At 47.0% G+C, this 25137-nt stretch overlaps 1 protein-coding gene across 1 annotated transcript in view; it reads right to left on the reverse strand.

The window, feature by feature from the left end:
• Window positions 1–612: 612 nt before the first annotated feature.
• The window catches only part of LOC138301738 (uncharacterized), a 95845-nt gene continuing 71320 nt past the window's right edge, over window positions 613–25137 (reverse strand). The window contains exon 5 of the mRNA XM_069242247.1: window positions 613–1027. Within this exon, the coding sequence (XP_069098348.1) occupies window positions 613–1027 (415 nt within the window). The remainder of the gene's footprint in view (window positions 1028–25137) is intronic.

Below are 25137 nucleotides of genomic sequence, written 5' to 3' on the forward strand. Positions count from 1 at the left end.
TATGTCATGTAAAATAGATGTAACACGAGCTGAGAACAGTCCTGGACTGTTCTTGTACCCTTGTGGGGGTTGGCAAAGTTTTTTTTGAGAGCCTAAAGCACTGAAACTTGTTAAGCCCCTACTTTCAGGCGTTGTATTTTGGCAGAAAAACCCATTGGATATATCCAGGGTGTTTTTTTTATTTCTTTTACACACTATGTTGTTCATAAGTGCTGTGCTGTGTGCATTTTGTATAGCAAATGTGCATGTGTGACTGCTTAAATGCCTGTAGTCTAAAACTATTGTGTAAGAATGGTCGGGTTTAGCTATGGGAAACAATGGATTGTTCATTGGTGAGACACAGGGTTCAATTACGCCCTGGAACTGTAACTGTGTGAAGATTTCCCTCAAGGGTGCTTTAGCTTCATGCTTTCTTGGATATTGGGGCTGAGGTTGGAATTTAATTGGTATTACATGAAAGGGGGAATCCTTATCTCACCCTATGTGGTTGCTGTATAATGCAGGTACCTGTGCCACTGCCCAATCAATGGTGTGTATTTCTATGAGCTTTCTGGGACCAATGGTTGAGAAAGAATCTTCAATAATCTCTTCTCCACAGGGGAGATCACGGTCCTAAAAGATAGTGCTGATTATGCGTTCAATATCTCCCTCTAACTGTATAGGTACTTTATACACCCTGTCGGGCGTGAAGACATGCATGTCTGCAGTCTCAACTTGTAAGACGTCATCAGTTGCTTTCGCCTCCACATTCTCTTGAAGTTCCCGGCAAACTATTGTGGCATCTGCTGCACTGTCTAGCAGTGCTAGTGCCCACTTCCTGTTCTTCAGCAAAGCCCTCTTCCTGAGTGGCATGTCGTACTGCAATTGCTGCCACGTGTTTCTTTTTAAACTGGAGTTTTTGTTGGGGAAATTTCTCTTCTTTCTTAACAGAAACTTCAGACGAGTGTTGTGAGTCCTTTCTTGGTTTCCCATACTCTGTTTGCTGCTCTGACTGCCGACCTCTCGCACTGCTTTTTTCTTGTGAGTCCTGAAAGGAACAAGATTGGTGTGTATCAGTATAATGATATCTGGCAGGTGTTTTTAAATTATCTCTATTTCTAAGATTATTTCTATTTTGAGGGATCTCCGAGTGCGGAGATTCTTCCCTTTCTTTTTTAGGTGTTTGTTGTTTTTCATCCCAGCGTTTTTTCAAACCTTGAGGTGCTTGCTTGGTAGAGTCTTTATTGGATCTACACTGTAATTGTGATTTGATGTATCTGGCCCCCAGACTATCTCGACTAATACTAGAGTAGGTCTCTGTGATAATCTTTGGCAGCTCACGTTCTTCATCCTGTGCAGCCGCATATGCACCGCTAGTGCATCTGCCTCCCCTTTTAGATTATTCAGTATTATTGAGGGTACTGTGGCAAAATTACCAATTAATTGCATCCCCAAATCCAGGGCTGGGGCAGCCCTGTATTCATCTTGAATTTGTTTTAATACTTTGTGAAGAGGACAAGAGTTGGTGTACTGTGTGTGGTAGTATAAAGCATGGCAAATACCGTGCCCCAAGTGTTGCAGTTATCTACTGTGGGAACCATCCCAAATGGCAACCACATAGTGAGAATTCTATGTTTATCCTGTGGACCCATATGGGGAAAGACTGCTTCCAGCGCGTTTATTTTTTGAGCTAACCAAAACAAAATTTCATCCTGCTTGGCGGGTACTTTACCCATGAACAAATGTACAGTTGCAGGGTTAATGCCTGGTGTGACTGCATGTGGTTGCGCTGGGGCAGCACATGCTGGGTTAGTATTTAATGTTCGCATTACAAACTGTACTAACAGTCTGTATATTGCGTGAGCTCTATATATAAGCAGCGAACCTCAGCTACCACCGCGGTTGCTACATCAGGGTGCAGTGTATATGTGGCCAATAAAGGCCAGGTAGGGCATTCACTGTTCAAAGGAGGCCATTTGCCAATAAATGTGCAGTAAGGGGTGGTCGCATGTTCTCTGCAATTACTATCCATTGTGGGTTTGCCATAGTAATGGTAAGTGTCTTAGTTCAGCGATAAGGACACCATTTGGTGATTAATCCTTTTTTAGGTTCAAGCTTGAACAACCTACAGCGTTAGATAGGTACTACTTACTTAGCTGAGGAGGAAACACTCAATACCACAGACGTCTCCATATATAGTATTGAGGTATCTTTGATCTTTAGTGAGACAGAGATACTTAGGAGGATCCGAAAATTTGTGCTTGACCAAACGCTGGTGGTGCCATGTAGCATAGGTTCTCATTATCCTTTTTTTTAAATTTTAATATGTCAGAGGGGGAGGACTATACAAAAAAAAAAAAGACATAATATATCCATGAGAAAAAAAGAAGCAAAGAAAAAGAAAGAGGGCCTGGAAGAAGACAGTTGAATACATCGCATATCAAAACAGCTAACATCTTTTACAATATATCTTGATTTTCCAGCCATTTAGTCAGTGGTGCCCATATTCGTTCCCCCCTTATGCCTCTTCTTATGACCCTTTAGTTTGTAAAGACTTAATTCAATATTATAGATGGTGAGTAATCTAGAGTGCCATCCCTCAAACGTGGGGGGTTCTTTTTAATCCAGTCTGTAGCAATACAAAGACGATATATTGCCATTGTTAAAAATAAAATACGCCTTATTTTATACAGTGCAGGCTCCATATTTTCAGATGAGTCCATAACCCCAAGTACTACCAACATAACAGTTACCTGAACATTGCAACCTGTAATCTTCTTGAGGAATACCTCTATCTCATTCAAAATTCCCCGTAGCATTGGACATGCAAAAAACATATGCGTTATCTCAGCTTCAGCTTCCCCGCAACGAGTGCAGATTCCAGAGGATTTCCCCCACTTTTTCAACTTTGCAGGAGTGTAATATAGGTCCATCAATGTCTTGTAATGCTGGGTTTTCAAATTAGCTGAGAGAAGCGTTGTATCAGCCATAACTAAAGATTGGTCCATCCATTCCCCAGCCAAACCAAACCGTACAGTCCATTGCTCATTCTGATGTGCCATATCATCTGATTGTAACTCACTTAGTAAAGTATATAACTTGCCAATCTTTGCGCCACTTTTAACAGCCTCAACTATTGGAATCTCCATCATTCCTGACCTATCATACTTCTGAGAATGAAGAAAATTTCGTATTTGCAAAAACTTAAAGAAATGGGTCCTAGGTAAACCATATTGGGACTGCAACTCCATAAAAGATTTACATCCGGATTTACAATACAAGTCTCCAACTTTGTTTATTCCCCAAGGACGCCAGACCGCTAGTATGGGATCCCTAAAGATATAATTCGGGATAGCCGAAAAATTCATTGGTGTGTAAGCCGTAATCTTTCTCAATCCCATGCTCTGTTTTATCTGAGCCCAAACCTTGAAGGCGGCTAAGAAAGGCTTGAATCTTACTTTTTTTAAATAACTTGGTTCCTCAAATTTCGATAACCATCCACTTGCCTCCCCACCCGCCATCATAACATAGATAGGGGTTTGATTTACTTCTACAACTCCACTGGAGCTTTCCCTTATAAGTTCATCCATGTGTTGAAGACAGCAAGCATAATAGTACAGTGTGAAATTAGGGACTGACCAGCCACCACGATCCTTGGGAAGTGTCATATACTTCATAGCCCTTCTCGTTTTAGCATATCCCCATATGAAGTTATTACCCCTTTTTTCCAATCTCTTAAGCCACTTTTTGGTAACCTCAAGGGGAATGGCCCGAAATAAATATAGGATTTTCGGAAGAACTAGCATTTTCAATACATTGCAGCGACCCTTTAATGATAAGTGCAAATTATGCATTCTATCTAAATCTTTCTTTATTCTGCTTAACAGTGGAACGAAATTGATTTCCACCAGACGATTAACCACAGGAGTGATTTTAACCCCCAGATACACCGCTTCAGATACCAGCCGCCTGTCTGTTAACGAAACATGCTCAGAACATACTATCTGTGTCTTATCAGAGTTCAACTTGTATCCAGAGTATCTTCCAAACTCTCTTGCCTCTATTTCTACTGCCTTAATAGCTTCCTCTAGGTTGCTTGTCACTATAGCTACATCATCAGCATACGCAAACACCTTATATGCTTCTATAATAGAGGTTTAATATTTTTGCATTCTTCTAATCTTAGCAAAAAAGAATCAATGTATAAAGCAAAGAGCAAGGGGGAGCAGGGACATCCCTGTCTGGTCCCCCTTGAAATTGAAATAATACCTGATTCCAAACCTGCGATGCATATTCTAGCTTTTGGGGCTGCATATAAGGCTTTTATGGCTGTGATATACCCGCTCCCTATGCCCTTCCACCGCATAGTTTCCCATAAAAACTTCCATGATACACGGTCGAATGCCTTCTTGGCATCTAAAAGTAATAGCCCAAGAGTTGTTTGATGCAATTCTGCAAGATCAATCATGGATATTCTTCTTCTTATATGATCAATTGTATCTCTGCCAGGAATAAATCCATGTTGTTGTTTCCTTACCAGACTGACTATTACATTTGCCAATCTACTAGCCAGAACCTTTGCATAAATCTTTCCATCTACATTCAGCAAGGAGATAGGTCTATACGAACTGGGGAGCTCTGCTGGTTTATCCTTTTTCTTTAACACTATAATACTTGCGCATTCCCACGATGGGGGCGCATGGCCTGTCTGCGCTATACAAAAAATACTATGTATGTCCCTTTTTATGTCTGCTAAAAAAAAGTATAGAATTCGAGTGGTATAGCGTCCGGCCCAGCGGCTTTCCCTGTTGCCAGGGAACTCACTGCCCCAATTATCTCTTCAATCTGAATTGGTGCATCTAATGTGATTTGTTCCTCAGGAGAGAGCCTTGTACCTTTTAATTCCCCCAAAAATCCGCTGACCTCTTTTTGAAGCTGTTCAGAATGCATTATATCCTCTCTATACAAATCCTGATAGTAGCCCTTGAAAACCTCTAGAATTCCTTCTAACTCTGCATGTTTCTGCCTGTTACTATCAATTATATTCAAAATATTCTGCTTAACAGCCTTTTGTCTAACCCGCCTAGCTAGGACTTTTCCTGTTGTTTCGCCATATTCATAATGTTCAGATCGATGACTTTGATAATCAGCTGCAACTGTTTTGTTCAGGTAAGCATTTATTTTAGCCTTAAGAATCATCGTCTGGGTCTGGGTGAGAGTAACATCTTCCTTACTAACGATTTTAAGGGCTAATTCCCTTTCTTTTGTTATTAATCTTTGCTGAAGCTCTGCGATTTCCTTCCCCCTCGCTGTCTGCACTCCCAAACTATAACTGAGGGTTTCACCCCTTACCCCAGCTTTAAATGAGTCCCACACCATCCCCGGATCTGCCGTATTCCTATTAATTTAAATAAATTGGTGAATCCACACTTTCATGTAGGATATATATCCTGGGTCAACCAACAATTTCCTATCAAATGTCCACACGCGCCGTGGACTAGATGGCCCCCTTACTACTATAGACAAGATTAACGGATTATGATCTGATAAAAATCTGGGCTTACATTCTATTTCAGCCCCTCGAATTAAACTTTGTGATATAAAAAAGTAATCCAATCTTATTAATTTCGCATGTGGGAAAGAGTAATAGGTATACCCTGGATTTGAAGTTTTAGTATTTTCCCAAACATCGATCAGCCCATGATCTATCACTAACCTCCTTAAAGCTTTCCATACTTTGGGCTTTCGGCCCTGATATAAGCTCTGAGCGCCCATACTATTACTACCTACCTCTAAATGAATATTTAAATCACCACATTCAATTATTGGTAAGGGCCATCCGGCTAGTTCTACATTCAATGTGTCCAGAGGCTCAACCTCGTCAAAAACTGATCCATATATAGTGCAAAGAGTAAATTTAAATGTGTTCACAGATAGCTCTGCAAGAGCCCAACGCCCATCACTGCTTGTTCGAGATCGACAAACATAAACATTACTCATTCTAGCAAATATCGCCACACCACGTGTCGACACCTCCTACCGGGTACAAACCAGAGGCGTTAACCCAAGCTCTCGCTTGCTCCATGCAATGTGTGTTTCTTGTAAGCAGTATAAGTCCGATTTAATTAGTTTAAGCCCAGCTGCCACTCTTTTCCTTTTTTGGGGGCTATTAAGACCACAAATATTCAGCGTACATATCCTTAATCTATTTGCCATATCTCTCAGTTTGTTGTACCAATCTTACGCCACTGCTTCTTCCTCTAAGCAAACCTACTTCTTGACTTTGAGCCATATAAATCCTCTTCCTCTGACATGTCTTCATTAACTTATTCTGAACATTCCTGCCTATATTAGCACCCCCTGGTCCCCACCACCCCTCTCCCACCTACCCACCCCTTGCCACCCAACTCTACTACCAACCGCACCCCCCCACCCATCTACACCCCCCCATTCCCCTACCCTTCCGCCCAGTTTATGGAAAGTATGGGATCCTACTATCCCTAATGATGAAAGAACATCCGCTCCGACTGTCCCACCCAGTGCCTGTTTTTTAGACCTTTTCTCTTTTTTTTTTTTTCCCCATTCTTTATCTCTATCTCTATCTATCTGAGTACTATTTTGTCTGAATTTTATAAAAAAAGGGAATTAATCCTGAGGGGGGAACATAAAGGGGTTATTTACCGCTACCTCATCTTCTCAACTCCATACCCTTTCTACTTTCCCCACCCCCTACCTTAATCAAAGGGCTCTACCTTAAGAAACCGGACCACTAAGTCCACCCAAAAAAGCTCTTGCTTTCACCTCTGACGTGAAAAACTGGGTCCTATTATCCATTACTACTTTCAGTTTAGCTGGGTTTAATAAAAAAACCTGTGCCCCCTTATTTTGGAGTGGTTGAATTAACTGACGGAGCCTCCACCTTTTTTCAACGGTAGTGTGGCAGAAATCTGGTCTCACAAAAAACTCACAACCCTTAGCCTTACTTCTAGAATTGGGTCGAGCTCGATCGTATATAGTCTGTCTTGCCTGAAAATTAAGCAGAGAGATTAACATTGCTCTGGGTCTCCCACTTCCTCCTACTGAGTTTGACCCTGCTCTACTAAAGGGAAATCGGTGGGCTCTTTGAATCTCTCTATCCCAATCCAGCTGATGTAAGTCCGGAAAGGCCTCCTTAAAAAGTGCGACCATAAAGCTAAGTGTATCTGATCCTTCAAGTCCCTCTGGTATACCCAGTACGCGCAAATTGTTCCTCCTTAGTCTATCCTCTATATCTGTCAATTTCCACTGAGTGTCCTCAAGTTGTTTCTCCATAGCTTCTCGAGTCACTTGGTGAGATCCGGCCTCATCCTCCAGATGAGAAATACGAGTCTCCACTTCTTCCATCCGTGTAGCAAACTCCGAACATGTCTTCGCCACCCGACGAATTTGGATTTGCATCTTACGACAAGCTAGTTGAGTCTTACGGCTCTCAGATTTAGATTCTTCTCGATGTTCCATAATACTTTGATATATGGTTTCCAGCGACACAGGATTAGGCTGTTTTTCAACATTGTCATATAGAGTTAAGTCATCCTTAGAATACTCCCACTGAAGACCCTGAAGACCCTTAGGGGGTGATTCTATCTTCGGCGGGCGGCAGAGGCCGCCCGCCGAAGTTCCCCCACCAAAATACCGCTCCGCGGTCGAAAGACCGCTGAGGGTATTTTGGGATTTGCCCTGGGCTGGCGGGCGGCCGCCAAAAGGCCGCCCGCCAGCCCAGGGCAAATCAACCTTCCTACTAAGATGCCGGCTCAGAATTGAGCCGGCGGAGTGGGAAGGTGCGACGGGTGCAGTTGCACCCGTCGCGTATTTCAGTGTCTGCTAGGCAGACACTGAAATACTTTGTGGGGCCCTCTTACGGGGGCCCCTGCCGTGCCCATGCCATTGGCATTGGCATGGGCATGGCAGGGGCCCCCAGGGGCCCCGCGGCACCTCCTACCGCCATCCTGTTCCTGGCGGGCGAACCGCCAGGAACAGGATGGCGGTAGGGGGTGTCAGAATCCCCCATGGCGGCGCAGCAAGCTGCGCCGCCATGGGGGATTCTAAGGGCAGCGGTAAACCGGCGGGAGACCGCCGGTTTACCCTTTCTGACCGCGGCCAAACCGCCGCGGTCAGAATGCCCTGCGGGCACCGCCGGTCTGTCGGCGGTGCTCCCGCCGACCCTGGCCCCGGCGGTCTGAGACCGCCGGGGTTAGAATGAGGGCCTTAGTGTCCAGCGAGTTAATAGAGTGCTTGTTAGGTCCTACTTGCTCGCTTCTCTTCTTCTGTTTTTTCCTAACCGTGGCATTCTTGCTACTTTCATGTGATTCCCTCCCCAGTGCCAAGGTGGACACCTCGGAATCAAACTCTGAAGAAGTCTTATCCGCCTCTAAGTCCAACTGCTCATTACTTGACCAACTTGAATGATCGGATAATGAAAAAAACGTATCCCCTTGCATTGCCTCGTTATCACGTAACATCATAGGCCCCTGTTTTAACAGACTTATTCCGGCAAAATGAGACAAATCTCCGTTACTGCCGGGGAGTTCTTGTTGTGGTTGTTGTTGACTTCCAACATCTACCTGTGGCAGTATCATGTCACCTTGAAAGCTCTTCCTCTGCTCCACCTGACTTCCAGTAACTTGCTTTTCTAAGGCCGCCACGTCTAACCCATCACTCTGCCTCCCCCCATCTTCCTGTGGGGGGGGTCCTTCCGCAGCCACCATCTCAATGGTTGCTAACTGATCAGCCACCACCGCAACGGAGGGGGTATCGGTACCCCCGCCGGTATGTCTTTCCCTCTCTCAAGAAACCTGTCCAATGAGGCATTCTTAATTTTAGAGCCAATCTTCTCCCCGAGCCATGCTTCGTATCCATTGTCCCTCCCTGTTGAGTTGACAAACTAACCCTTAACGGTTTACCCCGTCCAGACAAAGTCATATTTTTCGCCCCCTTTGGCGGCATTTTTACTTTCTTTGCTTTCTGAAGCAAAAATGCGTTATTGTAATATATACCAAATGTCAAGCGTCTGTAATAAAGAAAAGAGATTCTGACCGTTTTCTGGATCCACGTCTGAAGCTTTCCCCAATTGGCGTCCGGGAGCGCAAGCCAGACGTTGCCCTCAGGCAGAAGCAGAAGAAAACCAGAACGCATTCCACAGAGGCGGTATATAATCCATTGACTCCGCCAGCAATTTCCACGTTGTTTTATTGCCCTCAAGCAAGACCAGGAGCAGAGCGAGCTATAGCACTTCTCGTTCAGGTAGTGTGTAATCCTTTAACGTTAGCAACAGTATCCACGATTTTTCCAAAGGCAACAAGCTGCCGTTATAAAGTATCCAGTGCGACCGCCAGAAGTGAAGCCGCTACAATGTATCCGATGCGAGGATGCGCGAGGATGCGCGAGGACGCCATCACCGCCAAGAAAGCCTCCGGCTCGCAGGAGGGCTTCCGCCGCACTGGAGGGTTCCGGCCGGAGCAGACGTTCGTGGCCGAATTACGCGGCCGCCATCTTGCTTTCCCTGGAGGTTCTCATTATCCTAATGAGGCTACTGGATTTGGGGAGCAGAATCACCTACATTGTGGGGCACTGAGTACAATTCCACACCATGTGACACCTGTTTGCCTAATCTGGGTTTTTCGGCTAAGTAGCAGTGCCTCATCTCTGCCCAAGAGCAGGGATGATTGTGGCAACCGGACTCATGACAAGAAAGACTCCTCAGTAGAATCGTGGTTGATCAGATCTCACCCCTCTCTCTCAATTACATTAGTCTGACACAGGCAAAGATAAACAGAAGCAGAAGATAGTTCAATGTAGGTTTATTGAAGTAACTGCATCTTAGATAAAATGGCATGTATTGCAATAACTAGGATGATAAAACACAAAAGAAGCAAGAGTGTGACAAGGAGAGTGAAACACAAAAACAGTCTCACCACACTGTCACTAAGAGTGATGTATATATTTTTCCTACCTAAGCTAAATTAGAGCACAGCGTTATAAGCCCTAATCTGCCCTTCAGGTTTATCCCTGGGAAGATATCATCCTCCATAACAGAGCAAGGAAGCCTATTGTCTAAAAAGACACCATCTCCATGTAGGCCAGAGATTCAGTAGTCTAAGCAAGCAGCTGTAGTGAAGACGATCAGCAATCAGGATGAAGTCGTGGTTATCTGGTTGGAATCTCCCTCCAACGTGCATGGGACAGAGAAATGTGTTTATAATAAAACAATGGATGGTCTAGGAAAAATGTTCCCACGTAAGCATTATGTATGTTTCTGTGAATGTCGGAGACACAGCGTACCACTTTTGCCGGCAACCCTATCTAACTGTAACCCTGAGCAAAGCACTAAGTGAAATGCTAAGAACATGATTCTTTCGTAGGAGAAGGAACAAATAGATAGAGAAAATAAAATAACACCGCAAATGTGGCTATTGTTAGAAAAATAAAGTGATGCTGAAGAAAATGTAAGTGGGCTAAAGTGCACAACGGCGGGCCTAGTTTCCTAAAATAATGTGTGTAAAACATGGTTAAAATAGCAGATGAATTGTCCATTTTGGCACTACAGTATCATTTTTTTTTGACAATCATATTTTTCTAAACTAGGTGGGTTCAATTCACTCCTCTATAAATAGATTTTTCAAACCTAAAAGCCATAGAAGATGTCTAATAACTTTGGGCTCTGGGGCAGGAGGACTGTTAGAAATGCATTAACTGTGTCACAATCATGCTTTTGTTTCCTTACACAACAGATTGATGATGATACACTGCTCATCACCCTGATGAATATTGTTCTTGTGTGGTGTTTGTCTTTGTCACACCTTTCCCGAAATCCATTTTCCCATCCATTTATCAAGCCCCTTACCCTCTTGCCCCAGGCTGTGTGATTTGTTTGAGGTGTGTCTTAATTGACACCAAATAGATGGGCAGATGCAGTTAAATGTGACACAATGGTTAAATGCAACACCAACTTACTGCAGAATCTCCTATTACATAGCAATAGCCCACAACGCCTGGCTATCCCAACCACGCATAAGTAAGAACATCATTCCTCAACGTCGTCATCATCAATTAGGCCTTTGCTATGCCTAAATAAATGCTTAAACTTGTCGACTACAGAGAACAGAGTAAATTTTTTATGACTTGAGGATTTCATAACTTTGGTTTTCAAATTCCATGCTCACAATTGCTCAGAATAATTTACTACATCTTGTTTTTGTTATACTCTATGGCATTCTTTGATGGTAGTAGTCTTTTTAAATCTATAATATAAATGTATATGTGTAACCTACTAATTTATTTTTGCAAATTATTTGCCTGTGAGCCTTTTGATTAATCTGACAGTTGGAGATCTAGATGGGAGCGGGATCTCGCTTGTTGTGATGTCTTCCCTGTTTGCGCACTAACACTACCATAAAGAAGGCACCCTGGAAACCCTCCAGTAAGGTACTGGAACATTGAGAGAGGGAGCAGCTGTCAGCCATCACTTCATCTATTCCGTTGAGAGAACTCTGGGGTGAAGTGAATTACTTTAGTTAGTACGTAACTAACTTTCATTACATATGAGATAAGTAACTCTGTAGTTAATATAGAGTATGGCAGCATTCCTTCCTAACTGGCATACAGCTTGAGTAGATTAAAAAGACAGGCTGCTCGAAAAGGCATCAGTGCAAAGTTAAAATAAAACACACAAAAATACAGACATAAAGTAGATTAGAAAGATTTTCTCTTTACTAACAAAAATAAACCCAATCTCTCCACCCACAACAGGCTCACCCCTCTCCCACATCTCTTCCCCATCCCTAAACAATGTGCAAAATAAATATCAATGCCCAAATGTCAGTAACAAAAAAACACCAGCCCAAATTCCGACCCTCTCCACACACAACAAAACTTCATCCACCAAAGCAAAAAAAAAGGGCTAGTAGAGGGCATTCTTGATGAGGGTCCTCAGGTGTTGGATCTGGGCATGGAATCATGTCATCCAATGGCCCAAGAGCGCCAGCTCACGCAGCACCCGGTGATGGTGCAGCTGGTCTGAAAGGTTGCCAATGGTGGTACGGGGTCAGGGACAGGCAACTCCAAGCTGCCTGCAGCACTGGCGTGTCCTGGAAGCTGGAGATGCTGGTGGAACTGGGCCACTGAGCATGTGCCTGGCCCTCCTCATCCACCAGCCGCTAGAAGTGGGCCCTGGTGACCTCCAGCCTATGGTGCTGGAACCGGGCTGCTATCCCCTGCTAGGTTGGTAGCGGTTGTGGACCAGCAGGGGTAGCTATATCAAGAAAGAAAAAAGATAAATTGGAAAGAATGCTCTGTGCATCAGTGCAAACACTTGTTTTTTAAATTACACAATATAAGTACATTGCTGGTCCACTTGAGCCATTAGAATTGTTGATGTGCTTAGGAAAGGCACAGGGTCATGATTCTACCAACACATACCTCACATAAAAGGACTGACTGGTTGAAAGGAGGCAGCACAAGACTGAAAAAAACTGGATTTTTTTATAGTAAAGAATTTCCTAAAAAATGAAATCATGTGGGCCCTTTGTATGGAAAAAACAAAAATAAATATTATTAAAGAGAAAGGCATCATCCACTATGTTGTGCAAATGACTGGAAGCGGGGTACCTAGTGCATCTGGTACAAATTTGCTACTCTCTGCAGTCTTCAGCTGGGACAGCTGAAATGGACATAAATTAAATTTGATTCCAATGGCTCTGCTCTTCTCCAAATGCCTTTGAATTCTACCCGGACTCCAAAGATGATTAATATTACACATGTCACGTTTAACATGCGGATAATCGATATCCTGTCTGCTGTAAGTAGTTGGTGGGAACTACCTCCACTACCCTGGGAAGGATGGGGTGAGTGGATTGCTTCTCCACTGGTTCTGGAGGGGGCATTGTGCCCAGTGAGCTTCATCCTGGGAAGGATGGGGTGAATAGATGGCTTCTTCCACTGGTTCTGGAGAGGGCATTGTGCCCAGTGAGCTTCATCCTGGGAAGGATGGGGTAAGTAGACGGCTTCTCCACTGGTTCTGGAGGGGGCATTGTGCCCTGTGATGCATATCTTGGGGAATGCAAGGTCACAGTCTCTCACCTGGGTGTCAGACCCACAGGATTTGCAGGGGCCAGGTCGCACAACAGCCCATGGATGCAGAACTATACACTGTCCGCCGACTGTGACGGCTGCTCAGTGGTGGCAGTGGCGGTGCTGGTGTTGGTGCTGGCAGTGGTGGGGGGAGGCTCCAGCCCTTCCCCTGCAGCCTGGGACGGCTGCCCACTGGGGCTGCTGCTGCTGGCAGTGGTTTTGGTGAAAGTGCTGGCAGTGGTGGGGGGAGGCTCCAGCCCTTCCCTTACACCCTCGGACGGCTGCAGCACCAGGCCTCCTGTTCTTTTTGCCTGCTGGTGCAGGCCCCTTGCCCATCCTGCCAGCAGCTGGGGATGGCTCTGTGCTCCTTTTGGCAGCAGCCGGGGATTGCTCCCTGTCCTTCCTTTTACCAGCTGGGGTGCCTCCTTGCTCTTCTTTGCAGCAGCTGGGGGGGACCTCCTTGCCCTTCTTTGCAGCAGATGGGGGTGCCTCCTTGCCCTTCCTTACCACACTTGGTGCAGGCACCCTATCAGTGTGGCTGCCTGGTGCCCGGGATCCTCTCCCACCTTGTGTGGCAGTGTGCCCCTGGACTGGGTGGCTGAGGTGCTTAGCTGGGTTCTGACCACCCTGGCCTGATGTGAGGGATGGGGGGGGGGGCTAGGGAAGAGGTCAAAGCAAAGGTGGAAAGGAAAAGCTTCTTAGGGACATTGGTGAGGGAAGTTGGAGATGGTTTGGGAGTGGAGGTAGAGGGAGTGGTTGTAGAAGGTGTCTGCTGTGTATGGTGCAGGTGCATGGGCTGGATGCTGTTGTGAGGTGGATGGCTGTTGGGTGTCTGACTGCTTGCGTTTATGTACTTTGGGAGGAGGGGGCACAGACACAGTGGGAGAGGACACAGGGGACATGTGCATGGAAGTGGGGGTGGTGACTGCCAGTGAGGGGCGTGTGCTGATAGGTGTGCAGGTGATGGGGGTAGTGGATGAGGATGTAGTACATGCAGGTGTGAGTGTAGATGAAACTGGGAGGGAGGTGGACGATGAGGAGGAGGGCGCCACAGTAGAGGCAGTGGATGTTAGTATGTCTGCATCTGGATAGTGTTTGTGTGAGTGCCTGTGGAAAGAAGTGTGGTGCTTGTGTTTGCCATGTCCACTCTTGTGTGTTGTCCTGGGTGCCTGCTCATCTGACTGTGTGCTTGGGATAGGTTGGGGTTGAGGGTAATGGGATTGGGTAGAGGAAGTTGGAGGGGGAGTCTAGAAACAGGGACAATGGCTGCCAACAGAGAGGAGGCCAGAACCTAGATTGATATATATTGGGCCACCATGCCAGTGTGAATGCCCTCCAGGAATGCATTTGTCTGTTGCATTTGGGCTGCCAGCCCCTGGATGGCATTCCCAATGGTTGACTGCCCAACAGAGATGGATCGCAGGAGGTCAATAGCCTCTTCACTCAGGGTAGCAGGGCTCACTGGGGCAATGCCTGAGGTGCCTGGGGTGAAGGAGATGCCCACCCTCCTAGGTGAGCGGGCACGGAAAAATATGATGAGGGGCTGCTGGGAGGGCGGTGCTGGTATGGGGGGCAACTGTAGCTGGGGTAGGCACAGAGGTGTCCACCACCACCAGGGAGCTTCCATCGGAGGCGGAATCCATGTTTGAACTGTCCCCTCCTGTCTCTGCCGTGGTGCTCCCCTCGTCCTCCGTCCCACTAGTGCCCTCACCGTCGGTGGATTCGGCCTCCTGGGCTCTGTGAGACGCAATTCCCTCCTTCGCTGGTGCCTCAGCTCCTCCACCAGATGATGGTAATGCACATAAGGACAGGATGACAAAACAAAAAAGGGGGGACGGGACAAAGGATACACTTGGTCAATGGCGGCAACAACACCACCGTTGGCGTACACGACACACACACACAGAGGGAACTGCCTCACGCACTAGGCAATGCACTACCAGTCACAATGCTAGTCACCAGGACATGGATAGGGACACCTAATACCAATTGCAGCATACCTGAGAACCCCAGATCCCTGCTGAGTAGTGGATGCCTACTAACTTGGTTGGAGGTATTTTACATCAGAACCCTGCCCAACATGTGACCTACTCTTCAATGTCAGGACTGGCCTAGGGGCACCCACAGGCCCACATCCCCCACCCGGATACCACCCCACCAGGTGCAAGTTGTATATTGGGGCACTGTACTCACCCCCTTGTTGCTGCTGTGATGCCCCCAAGCGCCCATCCAGCTCCGGATAGGCCACCGCCAGTATGCGGGCCATCAGGGGGGTCAGGGTTTGAGGGGCACCCCATCCCCAGGTGGGCCTCCGCCATCTTCCGTGCCCAGTGTCTCAGGTCCTCCAACCGTTTGCGACAGTGTGTGCTCCGCCTGCCGCAGACCCCCAGGTTCTGCACGTCCTTGGCGATGGAACGCTATATTCCCTTTTTCTGATGGGTGCTGATCTGCAGAGAAATGGACACAGGAAAAGGTATTAGCCCGACCATCCTGCCTGTTACACTCAAGGCCCACCATGCCCCTTCCCATTTGCACAGACATGGCCCACCATACATGCACCTCGCTGCTCAGGGCCCATCCACCAAAAAGGCCCCCTACATGAGGCCTTCACACACAGCACTCCATGCATTCACACCCCATACATCATACTCACAGTGTACCCACCTGGTGGTCTGGAGGCCCATACAGCATTCGGTATTGGGGTAGTATTCCATCCACCAGTCGCTTCAGCTCTGCCGAGGTGAAGGCAGGGGCCCTTTCCCCAGTGACACGAGCCATGGTCAGTTCCAGACACAGGTCACAGCAGCACTTGCAGTGTAGGTCCTCTCCTGTTGAAGGTCAAGTAGCAAGTGAGTGAACAGATAGAAAATGGCGGTGACGTCCGCGGCGGTGCATACCGTCACCTCCGGCGTACATTACCATTGGCCACTGTAACCCATAGGGCCCAATGTTAACCAATGAGGAGTTGAACAGTGGTTTTCAACCGCCTCCCGCAAGGGCACACAACGTCAGCTGAATTACCTCATTTCCGCCTGTCCCGCCACACAGGACAGGCGGACACCATTTCAGAGGGGGTGCAGAATTGGCTCCTAACTGCATCACAGGGCACATATGCACCATTTGGAACTCTCCAAAACAATACTGTTACAATTACGACATGCATTGAAGTGCAGTGGTTGGAAATAAGAGATACTGACCAGCTGCTCACCATTTTGCCCCATAGATTGCAACCTCTGCGGATGAATCGGATATGGAGACATTGCCCTGTGTACAGACCCCTGGTAGACTTGGCAACAATGGAGGACAGGCACATTGTCCTCACCTATAGACTGGACAGGGCTACAATCACAGAGCTGTGTGCCCAATTGGAGCCTGACCTAATCTCTGCTATCCGTCACCCCACCGGGATCCCCCCTCTTGTGCAAGTGCTATCAGTGCTCCATTTCCTGGCAACTGGCTCCTTCCAAGTGACAGTGGGCTTGGCAGCAGGAATGTCTCAGCTAATGTTCTCAATAGTGCTGACCAGAGTGTTGTCTGCCCTGATTAAACACATGCGCAGCTACATCATTTTCCCCCAGGTGGAGTATTTGGCCACAGTGAAAGCTGATTTCTATGTAATGGGACATATCCCCAACATTATTGGGGCAATTGATGGAACACTTATAGCTTTTGTGTCCCCCCCCGGTGAAATTAACAGGTGTTCAGAAATCGAAAGAGCTTTCACTCAATGAATGTGCAGATGGTGTTCCTGGCGGACCACTACATCTCCCACATCAATGCAAAATATCCTGGGTTTGTGCATGATGCCTTTATCCTGAGGAATAGCGGCATCCCATATGTGATGGCTCAACTCTAGAGGCACAGGGTGTGGCTAATAGGTGAGCCCTGTTTCCCACCCAGTTGATGTTGGTGTATGGGTATGGAGTGGGCCCTAATGGTTGGTGTGTGGCTAACAGTTGTCGATGTTTGCAGGTGACTCTGGTTACCCCAACCTCTCATGGCTACCGACCCCTGTGAGGAATCCCAGGACAAGGGCAGAGATACGTTACAATGAGGCACTGGGCGAACAAGAAGGATTATAGAGAGGACCTTTGGCCTATTGAAGGCCAGGTTTTGTTGCCTCCATCTAACAGGTGGATCCCTGTACTACTCACCCAAGAAGGTCTGCCAGATCATCGTGACATGCTGTATGTTACACAACCTTGCCTTATGTTGCCAGGTACCTTTTCTGCAGGAGGATGAGGCTGAAGATGGCCATGTGGCAGCAGTGGAACTTGTGCACAGTGAAGATGAGGAGGCAGAGGATGAGGATGAGGACAACAGAAGTGCAATATTTAATCAATACTTCCAATGACACACAGGTAAGACAGTGTAACTTCACATTTAATTGACAGCTTTGTGTTTGACATTGTCACTGGCAGGCTGATTTTCCCACTTCTATGGCCACTCGGTGTAGCCTTTGGCATCCCTATTTGCAGATATTTGTGCCCCACTTTCACTCCTGGCCTGTTGACTGCAGCCAACTACAGGTCATTCCTATGTATACATTTCTGCACAGTTGATTTTCAATGTTTCAACCTTATTAAACAAATACATACTTAAATGATTTGACATACTCCAGACTTGTATTTTTTCAAAGGGTGTTTATTTCAGTGCTAAGAGGTAGAGGGGGATGTGCAATGAGCTGGAAGTATGGTGGATGAAAGTCCAGGTTGAAGTCCAGTCTATTTGTATCACAGGTGCATTGTCCAAGGGGGCATAGAAAGGGGAGCAATGGCAGTTCAATGTGGACAGGGTGACAGAGTGGGACACAAGGGTGACAATCAGGAGAGTCTCATTTCCTGGCAGGGTTCTTGGCAATAGTCTCTGGCTTCTGCCTGGATCGCAGGTAATGTTTGCGGGGTGGTTCACCTTCTGCAGGGGGAGGGGTGCTTGTGGCCTATTGGTCCTGTGGTGGGGCCTCCTGTCCACTAGCGGCAGCAGAGGTAGAGGGCTGTTCATCTGTTTGGCTAGTGGCAGAGGCCCGGTGAGGTGCCTCGGCCTCCCTCATACTGTTGACCATGTCTACCAGCACCCCCGCAATGGCAACCAGGGTGGTGTTGAAGTCCTTCAAGTCCTCCCTGATCCCCAGATACTGTCCCTCCTGCAGCCGCATGTTCTCCTGCAACGTATCCAGTATCTGGCCAATCATCTCCTGGGAATGGTGGTATGCTCCAAGGATCGCGGTGAGTGCCTCCTGGAGAGTCGGTTTCCTGGGCCTGTCCTCCCCCTGTTGCACAGCAGTCCTCCCAGCTTCCCTGTTGTCCTGTGCCTCTGTCCCCTGAACCGTGTGCCCACTGCCACTGACCGCAGGTCCCTCTTGTCCTGTGTTTGTGGGGTGGCCTGGGGACCCTGTAGTGGTGGACACACTGCTGATTGACGTGTCCTGGGTACAGAGGTATGGGCCCGCTGGGTGGGTGCTGTGGTGGTATTTCCTGAGGAGGGAGGCTCTGTAGCGGTGTGAGAGTCTGCCTGGGTCACCGACTGTCCGGAGATCCCTGATGGGCCAGGTTGGTCATCCAGATCCAGGTGAGCAGAGCTGCTGTCATCACTATGGGCCTCTTCTGGGGGGACTGGATGTTCCTGGCACCTCTTCTCTGGTGACATTGGCTGGGGGACCTGTGGGTATGTAAATGCAGTGTTATTGTTTCTGCGTGTGACATCATGTGCATGGATGTGTTGCCCTCTATGGTTGTTGTTGCCCTGGCAGATTTGCCTTTGAGTGAGAAGCTATTTGGTGGGCTAGGTGAATCTCTCCAGTGTGCATGCAGTGGTGATAGGTGTCCATGCAGGTCTGTGAGGGGTGTCCATGCGTTGATGTTACATGCAGGGCTTGGTATTGGGATGAGTGGGTTGTGATGGTGGGGTATGTGGGAGGTGGTGGAGTGATGGGAGTGAGGGCACAGGTGGGGGTTTGTGATGGCATGCAGGTAGGGGGGGTGATAGTAATAGAGATTTGACTTACCAGAGCCCAGTCCTCCTCCTACTCCTGCGAGGCCCTCAGGATGCATGATTGCCAAGACTTGCTCCTCCCATGTTGTTAGTTGTGGGGGAGGAGGTGGGGGTCCACCACCAGTCCTCTGTACAGCTAGTTGGTGTCTTGCTGCTGTGGAATGTACCTTCCCCCGTAGGTCGTTCCACCTCTTCCTGATGTCGTCCCTTGTTCTGGGGTGCCGTCCCACTGCGTTGACCCTGTCCACGATTCTCCGCCATAGCTCCATCTTCCTAGCAATGGATGTCTGCTGCACCTGTGATCCAAATAGCTGCAGCTCTACCCAGATGATTTCCTCCACCATGACCCTCAGCTCCTCCTCAGAGAATCTGGGGTGTCGTTGTGGTGCCATGGGTGTAGTGTGAATGGTGTGGGTGAAGGTGTGTGGGGTGATCTGTTGGGGTGTGTGATGTAAGGTGTGTGGATGGTGTATAGGTGATGTAGTTATGTGGCTCTGGTTGTGTGTGTGCTCTTGCTGTCTCTCTCTGGTGGCAATTATTTCTAATCATAAAGGGTTGTGGGTAGTGTGGATGTGTTTTTTGTAGTGGTGTGGGTGTGTGGTGTGTGTATGGATGTCAGGTGTGTGTAGTTTGAACTGACCAATGTAGTGTTGTTTTGTTTAGGGGGGGTGTATTTTGAGCGCAGCAGTATGTACCGCCAATGGTTTGCCATCATTGAATGTCTGCTGCGTTGATTCGTGGGTCATAATGCTGTGGGCGTAGTTCTGTTGGCGTAACGGTGTGGGTTTTGCTACCGCCAGTTTATCGCTGACCTTTGGGCTGGCAGACTTGTGTGTGTGGCTATATAGTGACGGATCGGTATGTGTGTGTCATAATATGGTTGGCGGTTATCCGCTGCGGTGGCGTTATGTTGGCGGCAGGCGGCATGGCGGTAAGCGGGATTTACCGCCAATGTCATAATCAGGGCCTTAGTAATGTGGTCTGTATCGGTTACTTGGTACGTATGACCAAGTAGGATTTTCTCAGGTGTCAACAGTGTTTCAGCCCCCATAGTGACACTTGCACCTGTAAGCTTCTACCTCAATACCATTGATAAGAGGGTGCTGCCTGTAGCTCCTCATTAGGAGTCCAGGAAGCCAAAGTGGCAGCGTCAATGCTACTGTCTGATACTAGGACAGCCTCAGTGATTTCTCTGACTAGTTCAGAGTCCTTTGCAGTATCTAAGGTGAACCCAGCTACACCCTTGATTGTCGTACTACAACTGGTGCTACTGCTAGGGACTCTAGAGGAAGTAGTAGTAGTATTACTGGTCCTTTTCTTAGGGCAAGTGGAGTCAGATGTCTCATGTCCTTTTGTCTTACAGACTATGCATCAGGCTTTCTTACCAGGGGAAAAAGAGGATTTGGACCCACCCCAAGAAGAAGATATTTGTAGACCCGAAGAAGACACTTTCTTTGTATCTTTAGGTTCCTCATCATCTTTCACTTGGGGCTTGGTGGTATTCTCTTTCTTATGGTCAAACCCACTATGAGCTTTCTTACCCACCCTAGTATGGACCCATTTGTCTCCTTCTTGACCATTTTTTATGGAAAGGTGAACTCGGAGTCCACCAGGTATTGGTGACGTTTGTCAGTCACACAGTTATCAAGGATGTGCTCTCTCATGATTAAATTGTACAGCCCTTCATAGTCATGTACATTACTACCATGTTGCCAGACTACCAGAGCCTTAACTGCACAGCCTACAAAATCAATTCAGGCTTGAGAGGACTCTTTCTTGTTTCTCTGAATCTTACCCTGTACTCTTCAGTAGTAAGCCCAAGCTCATCAATCAGTGCCTCCCTTAAGACATAGTAGTTGTCTGCATCCTCTTCCCTGACTGCCAAAATTTTGCTTATAACTTTGTCAGCAAAGGAGAGCCACAGGATAGCTTCCCACGGCCTTTGGGGGAACCTTTTTGACTTTACATGTCCTCTCCAGAGCAGTAATCCATTTGTGGAAATCATCCCCAGAGTTGTAAGGGGGGGGGTCTATCTTGCTGAGATTCCTAGAGTGAAAGTGCTCCTCCCTGACTCTGGATTCTCTAGTGCTGCCACCATGGGATTTTAACCTCAAATTCTTCCTCTCTTTCTCCATCTCTAGGGCTCTCTTTTCAAGGGCCAGCTGCTCCTTCTTCAACTTGACTTTAACCTCCTCGAGTTGCAGCAGCTGTAAACCCTCTGACTAGCACTTCCTCCTCTGAATTAGAGTGTGTGGACTCAGCAGGAAGATGCTGAAAAAAGTGAGGATGAGAATGAGGAGGACCTATAACTCCTTGTAACCCTTGTTACCAATCTAGGGGGAGTAAAAGTGGGCCTACTAGTGTGACCCCCTCTGTACTACAAGCACCTCCCTCTCCAGGTTCAGGGGTGCCTTAAAGGATCTCCTCTGAATCCTCAGGGGCATGTCCAGAGTGAGAGCCTGAAGTACTAGTTACTTTCCTCTCTAACTCTGGATGTTTACCCCCCCCTTATCAAGATCTCCCTGTTCTTCCTGCGTCTCAGGGTTCTGGAAGTCATCCTGGATGAGCATCTCTAGGATTTGCCAGGGTGACTACCTGTCTTCAGTTTTCTAGCTTTGCACAGTGATCTGAGTTCTTGAAATGTAAGGGCACCATGCCCAGACTCCTGAGTCTGTTTAGCTTCCTTAACAGAAGACACAGTACTAGTGTAATGTAAGCATACCTACAACTACCATAGTGTTCTAAACTGTTAAAAGATTGGGGATAAGACTATGCTAGACCCTTAACAACTCAATCCAAAAAAGGACACCAATTTGTTAAAAGTACCGCATGTACCTAAGTCGTTAGTGGTTTTCTTGTGGAAACTCACTTATGACCAAGTGGTAAAGCAATGCAACTCTTTATCCCAACCACTGCACCACCAATGTACCTGGGCTTCCTGGTGTAGATATGCCACTTCCCTGGCTATCCAGGGGTGGGAGGCACCCTTGAACATCCCTTGACCAAACAGGTTTTTTTGGGGGTTCTCTGGGAAGGATCCTTTTCAAACCTTTTCCTGACTGTGACCTCCTCCATTGGTTCCTACAGGGGTTCCGACACACGTTCAGCCCTGTGCACACGGCTTCCTGGGTTCCGGTCCTGGTTCTGAGGGTGGTCACTCGTAGGTCATCATCTGAGGTCTCTTCACTCCACAGGGCATCTTGTCACCATCCGGGAAGGGTCTTGAAATGCTCAAACACTAGCCGCAAGCTACCCAATATTATCCTAATGGACACCCGCCACTAGGTTACACCTCTGCATACTGGCTCCTAGGGAATGCCTGCTGCTTAGCTCTGGTGTTCTAGTACTTCCCTAGTCCTGTGGATTCTTGAGTGTTAGTCGGGATTAGTTGTGTCTTTATTAACCTATTTTTTTAGTTTATGGTTTTGCCCCCCCGTAGGGCCCATGTTATCATATGCTTTACCTACCTTTTTTAAATATATGTTTGTGTGTTCATATCTCCAGTTAGGAGATATACCAAAGTTAGTTTAGTGCCTGTGTGTTAATAAATAATCCTTTATTTTTTTAACACCTGGGGCCTGATTACGACCTTGGTGGATAGGATACTCCGTCACAAACATGAAGGATATCCAGCCTGCCATTTTACAAGTTCCATAGGATACAATGGAACTTGAAATATGGTGGACGGAATATTCGTCACGTTTGCGACAGAGTATCCCACCCGCCAAGGTCATAATCAGGCCCTTGGTGTGGTTCCTCCTTGTGTGTAAATCTTTGACTGGTTTTGTGATTATTGCAATTGCTTTACACCCTCTATGATAAGCCATTTGCTGGACTGCATAAGCTTCACTTTGGGCTAGCAAAGTTGGGACTGTGGCTCCTGCCATGGGAAAAATTGTACCCCAGCTTTAGACCAAAGCAGTGACTCCAAAGATCAGTTGGCTGATCCCTGAATCCAGTACCAGGGACAGAAGAGCTGAAGAAGCCCCAACTGGCAAGTTGGGAGCCACCCCAGGAGATCCACAGCTGACAGCTTCTTGTCACCCCACATATTGATCCTTGATGGCCAAAAGGTGCACCCAAGTCAACCAGACCCAGGGTTGGCAAAGAGGGACACCAGCCTCCACAAAATGTTTACGCTCCAAGCTCTGTGTCCGGACACCAGTAGCCCTGCAGCAGCTGTCCTTCTACTGGCTCAAAGAGGGCTTCATGGGACACGAATCTCTCTGGCCAAAGTCACCCTACTTCATCTGTGGTCCAAAGAATCACCACAAAGGCACCCCCGTCATCCGCACAGCAACTGGTGCATCCTTGAGTATCTTTTCATCCTGCATCCCCATCAACATGACCCTTCCATTATAGTCTATGGCGGTTGTCTTGCAAAATTTAGAACTGGACTGATAAACAGTCTGGTGGCCACGTAACTGACCAAATCTACTCCACTGGCCCCCTCCAAATACCTCCATCATTTTTTATTTGGTCACCCAAACAGCTCGAGCAGCTGAACTAACTTTAACAAACTTTTGAAAGGTTGTGTGCTGTTGGAACCCCCAGTGGATGTTGCTCATCAAAATCTCAAAAAATATAATCTACTTTTATAAATTGGTGTCCTGGTTCTCTCATGTTGTGTGATTTTATTTTGTTGTTTCATGCTGTTAAGTGTTTTACACTACGTCCCTTTTTACAACCCCTGCTGCTCAAAAGCCGTAGCTACCCAGGGTTCAGGTTAAGGTTGTTGAAAGAGCCTGACTGCACCAAGACAGTTTTTGCGATTGTATTTCACTGTAAGGCCTCACAGCCACACCATATAATAAACCCAAATCCTCACAATAAGGAATAATCCTGGATACAATACACAAAGAACGGTAGGACAGGGGTTTGCCCGACAAATATTAGAGCCCCAACCTCAAGGGGAATTGTGTTGTTGCTCTGAATATCATAGTCCTTTGCATGTGTAGAATTAGAAATAAAATGCTACTTTTCGTTATGAAAGTAAGTATTTGGCTGGACACTGATTTATTGTTAATACTGTTTGCTGTAATTTTTTTTCTGTTTCTTTTAGGCAGCACGAGAGGAGTCTGGCTGCATGCTCCCATGCTCCATGCAGAGCAGCAAAGAAGAGACAGAGTGGGGAGGAGGGCAGGGGGGCTCAGAGTGGAGGTGCTGCCACAGCTAATATTATGTATGCAGCCGCCCGCCCTCCTCCTGCGCTGCCTCACATACCAGATAAATTACTTAAATTATTTCAGACTTTAGACATGACTGTGGAAGGGAAGAGCATGTATTTTAATTCTGCTTTACAGGATGACTTGAACTTTGTCCCCAAAACCGGGAAATATACTTGAAATTAAAAAAAAGATTTGAGACACTGCATCAGTTCGCTCAAAACCAGGAAAATCTGGAATGTCTGTTCATCCTGTCTGGATATCCTGCTCTGGTGGGTGTCTTACACCCCACAGAGCTACTACGAGTGATGCTGAAATCCATTCATTGCATACTATATTTAAATTCCTATAGGCATAACAGAAAACATTAGAGTTCCTTTTTTTCTGTCAAATAGATCCATTTGCTTAAGTGAGAGACATGATATCAGTGAAAAGACATCCCTTACTGTTACATAACTTCCAGTGAAGTTGAAGTTACTTTATATGACGTCATTGCAGACTGGCTACCCTAAATAGCCTTCCCACTATTTTTAGGGAGAGTGCTCAGCATGCAGGGCACAAGCCGGGGGTACACTCAGGTAGGCAGCTTCCACCCATTATTTTCACTAGGTAGATGCAGTCCACCCTGCGAAGAAGGTGGTCCCCACAGAAATATGCTGAGCTTGTCCTGATGTAATGTTCAGTCACTGGATTATGTTCAGCAGCACCTGCACGTTGTCTGCTTTCCATTGCCAGCAGCAATGTGCAGGCAGGGAAGGCTTTTTTAATTTCACCTCCATCTGGGCCAAAGATAAAGGTTGAAGTTAAGGGGCCATCAGGCCTCCTTTCCTGGCTAAGTGTGAGGCTCCAGACCACACACTAATAAAAATGCAACTGAGTAGAAACAAAAACACAGAGC

Source organism: Pleurodeles waltl, chromosome 6 (genome assembly GCF_031143425.1).
Source record: "Pleurodeles waltl isolate 20211129_DDA chromosome 6, aPleWal1.hap1.20221129, whole genome shotgun sequence".
NCBI classification, from domain to species: Eukaryota; Metazoa; Chordata; class Amphibia; order Caudata; family Salamandridae; genus Pleurodeles; species Pleurodeles waltl.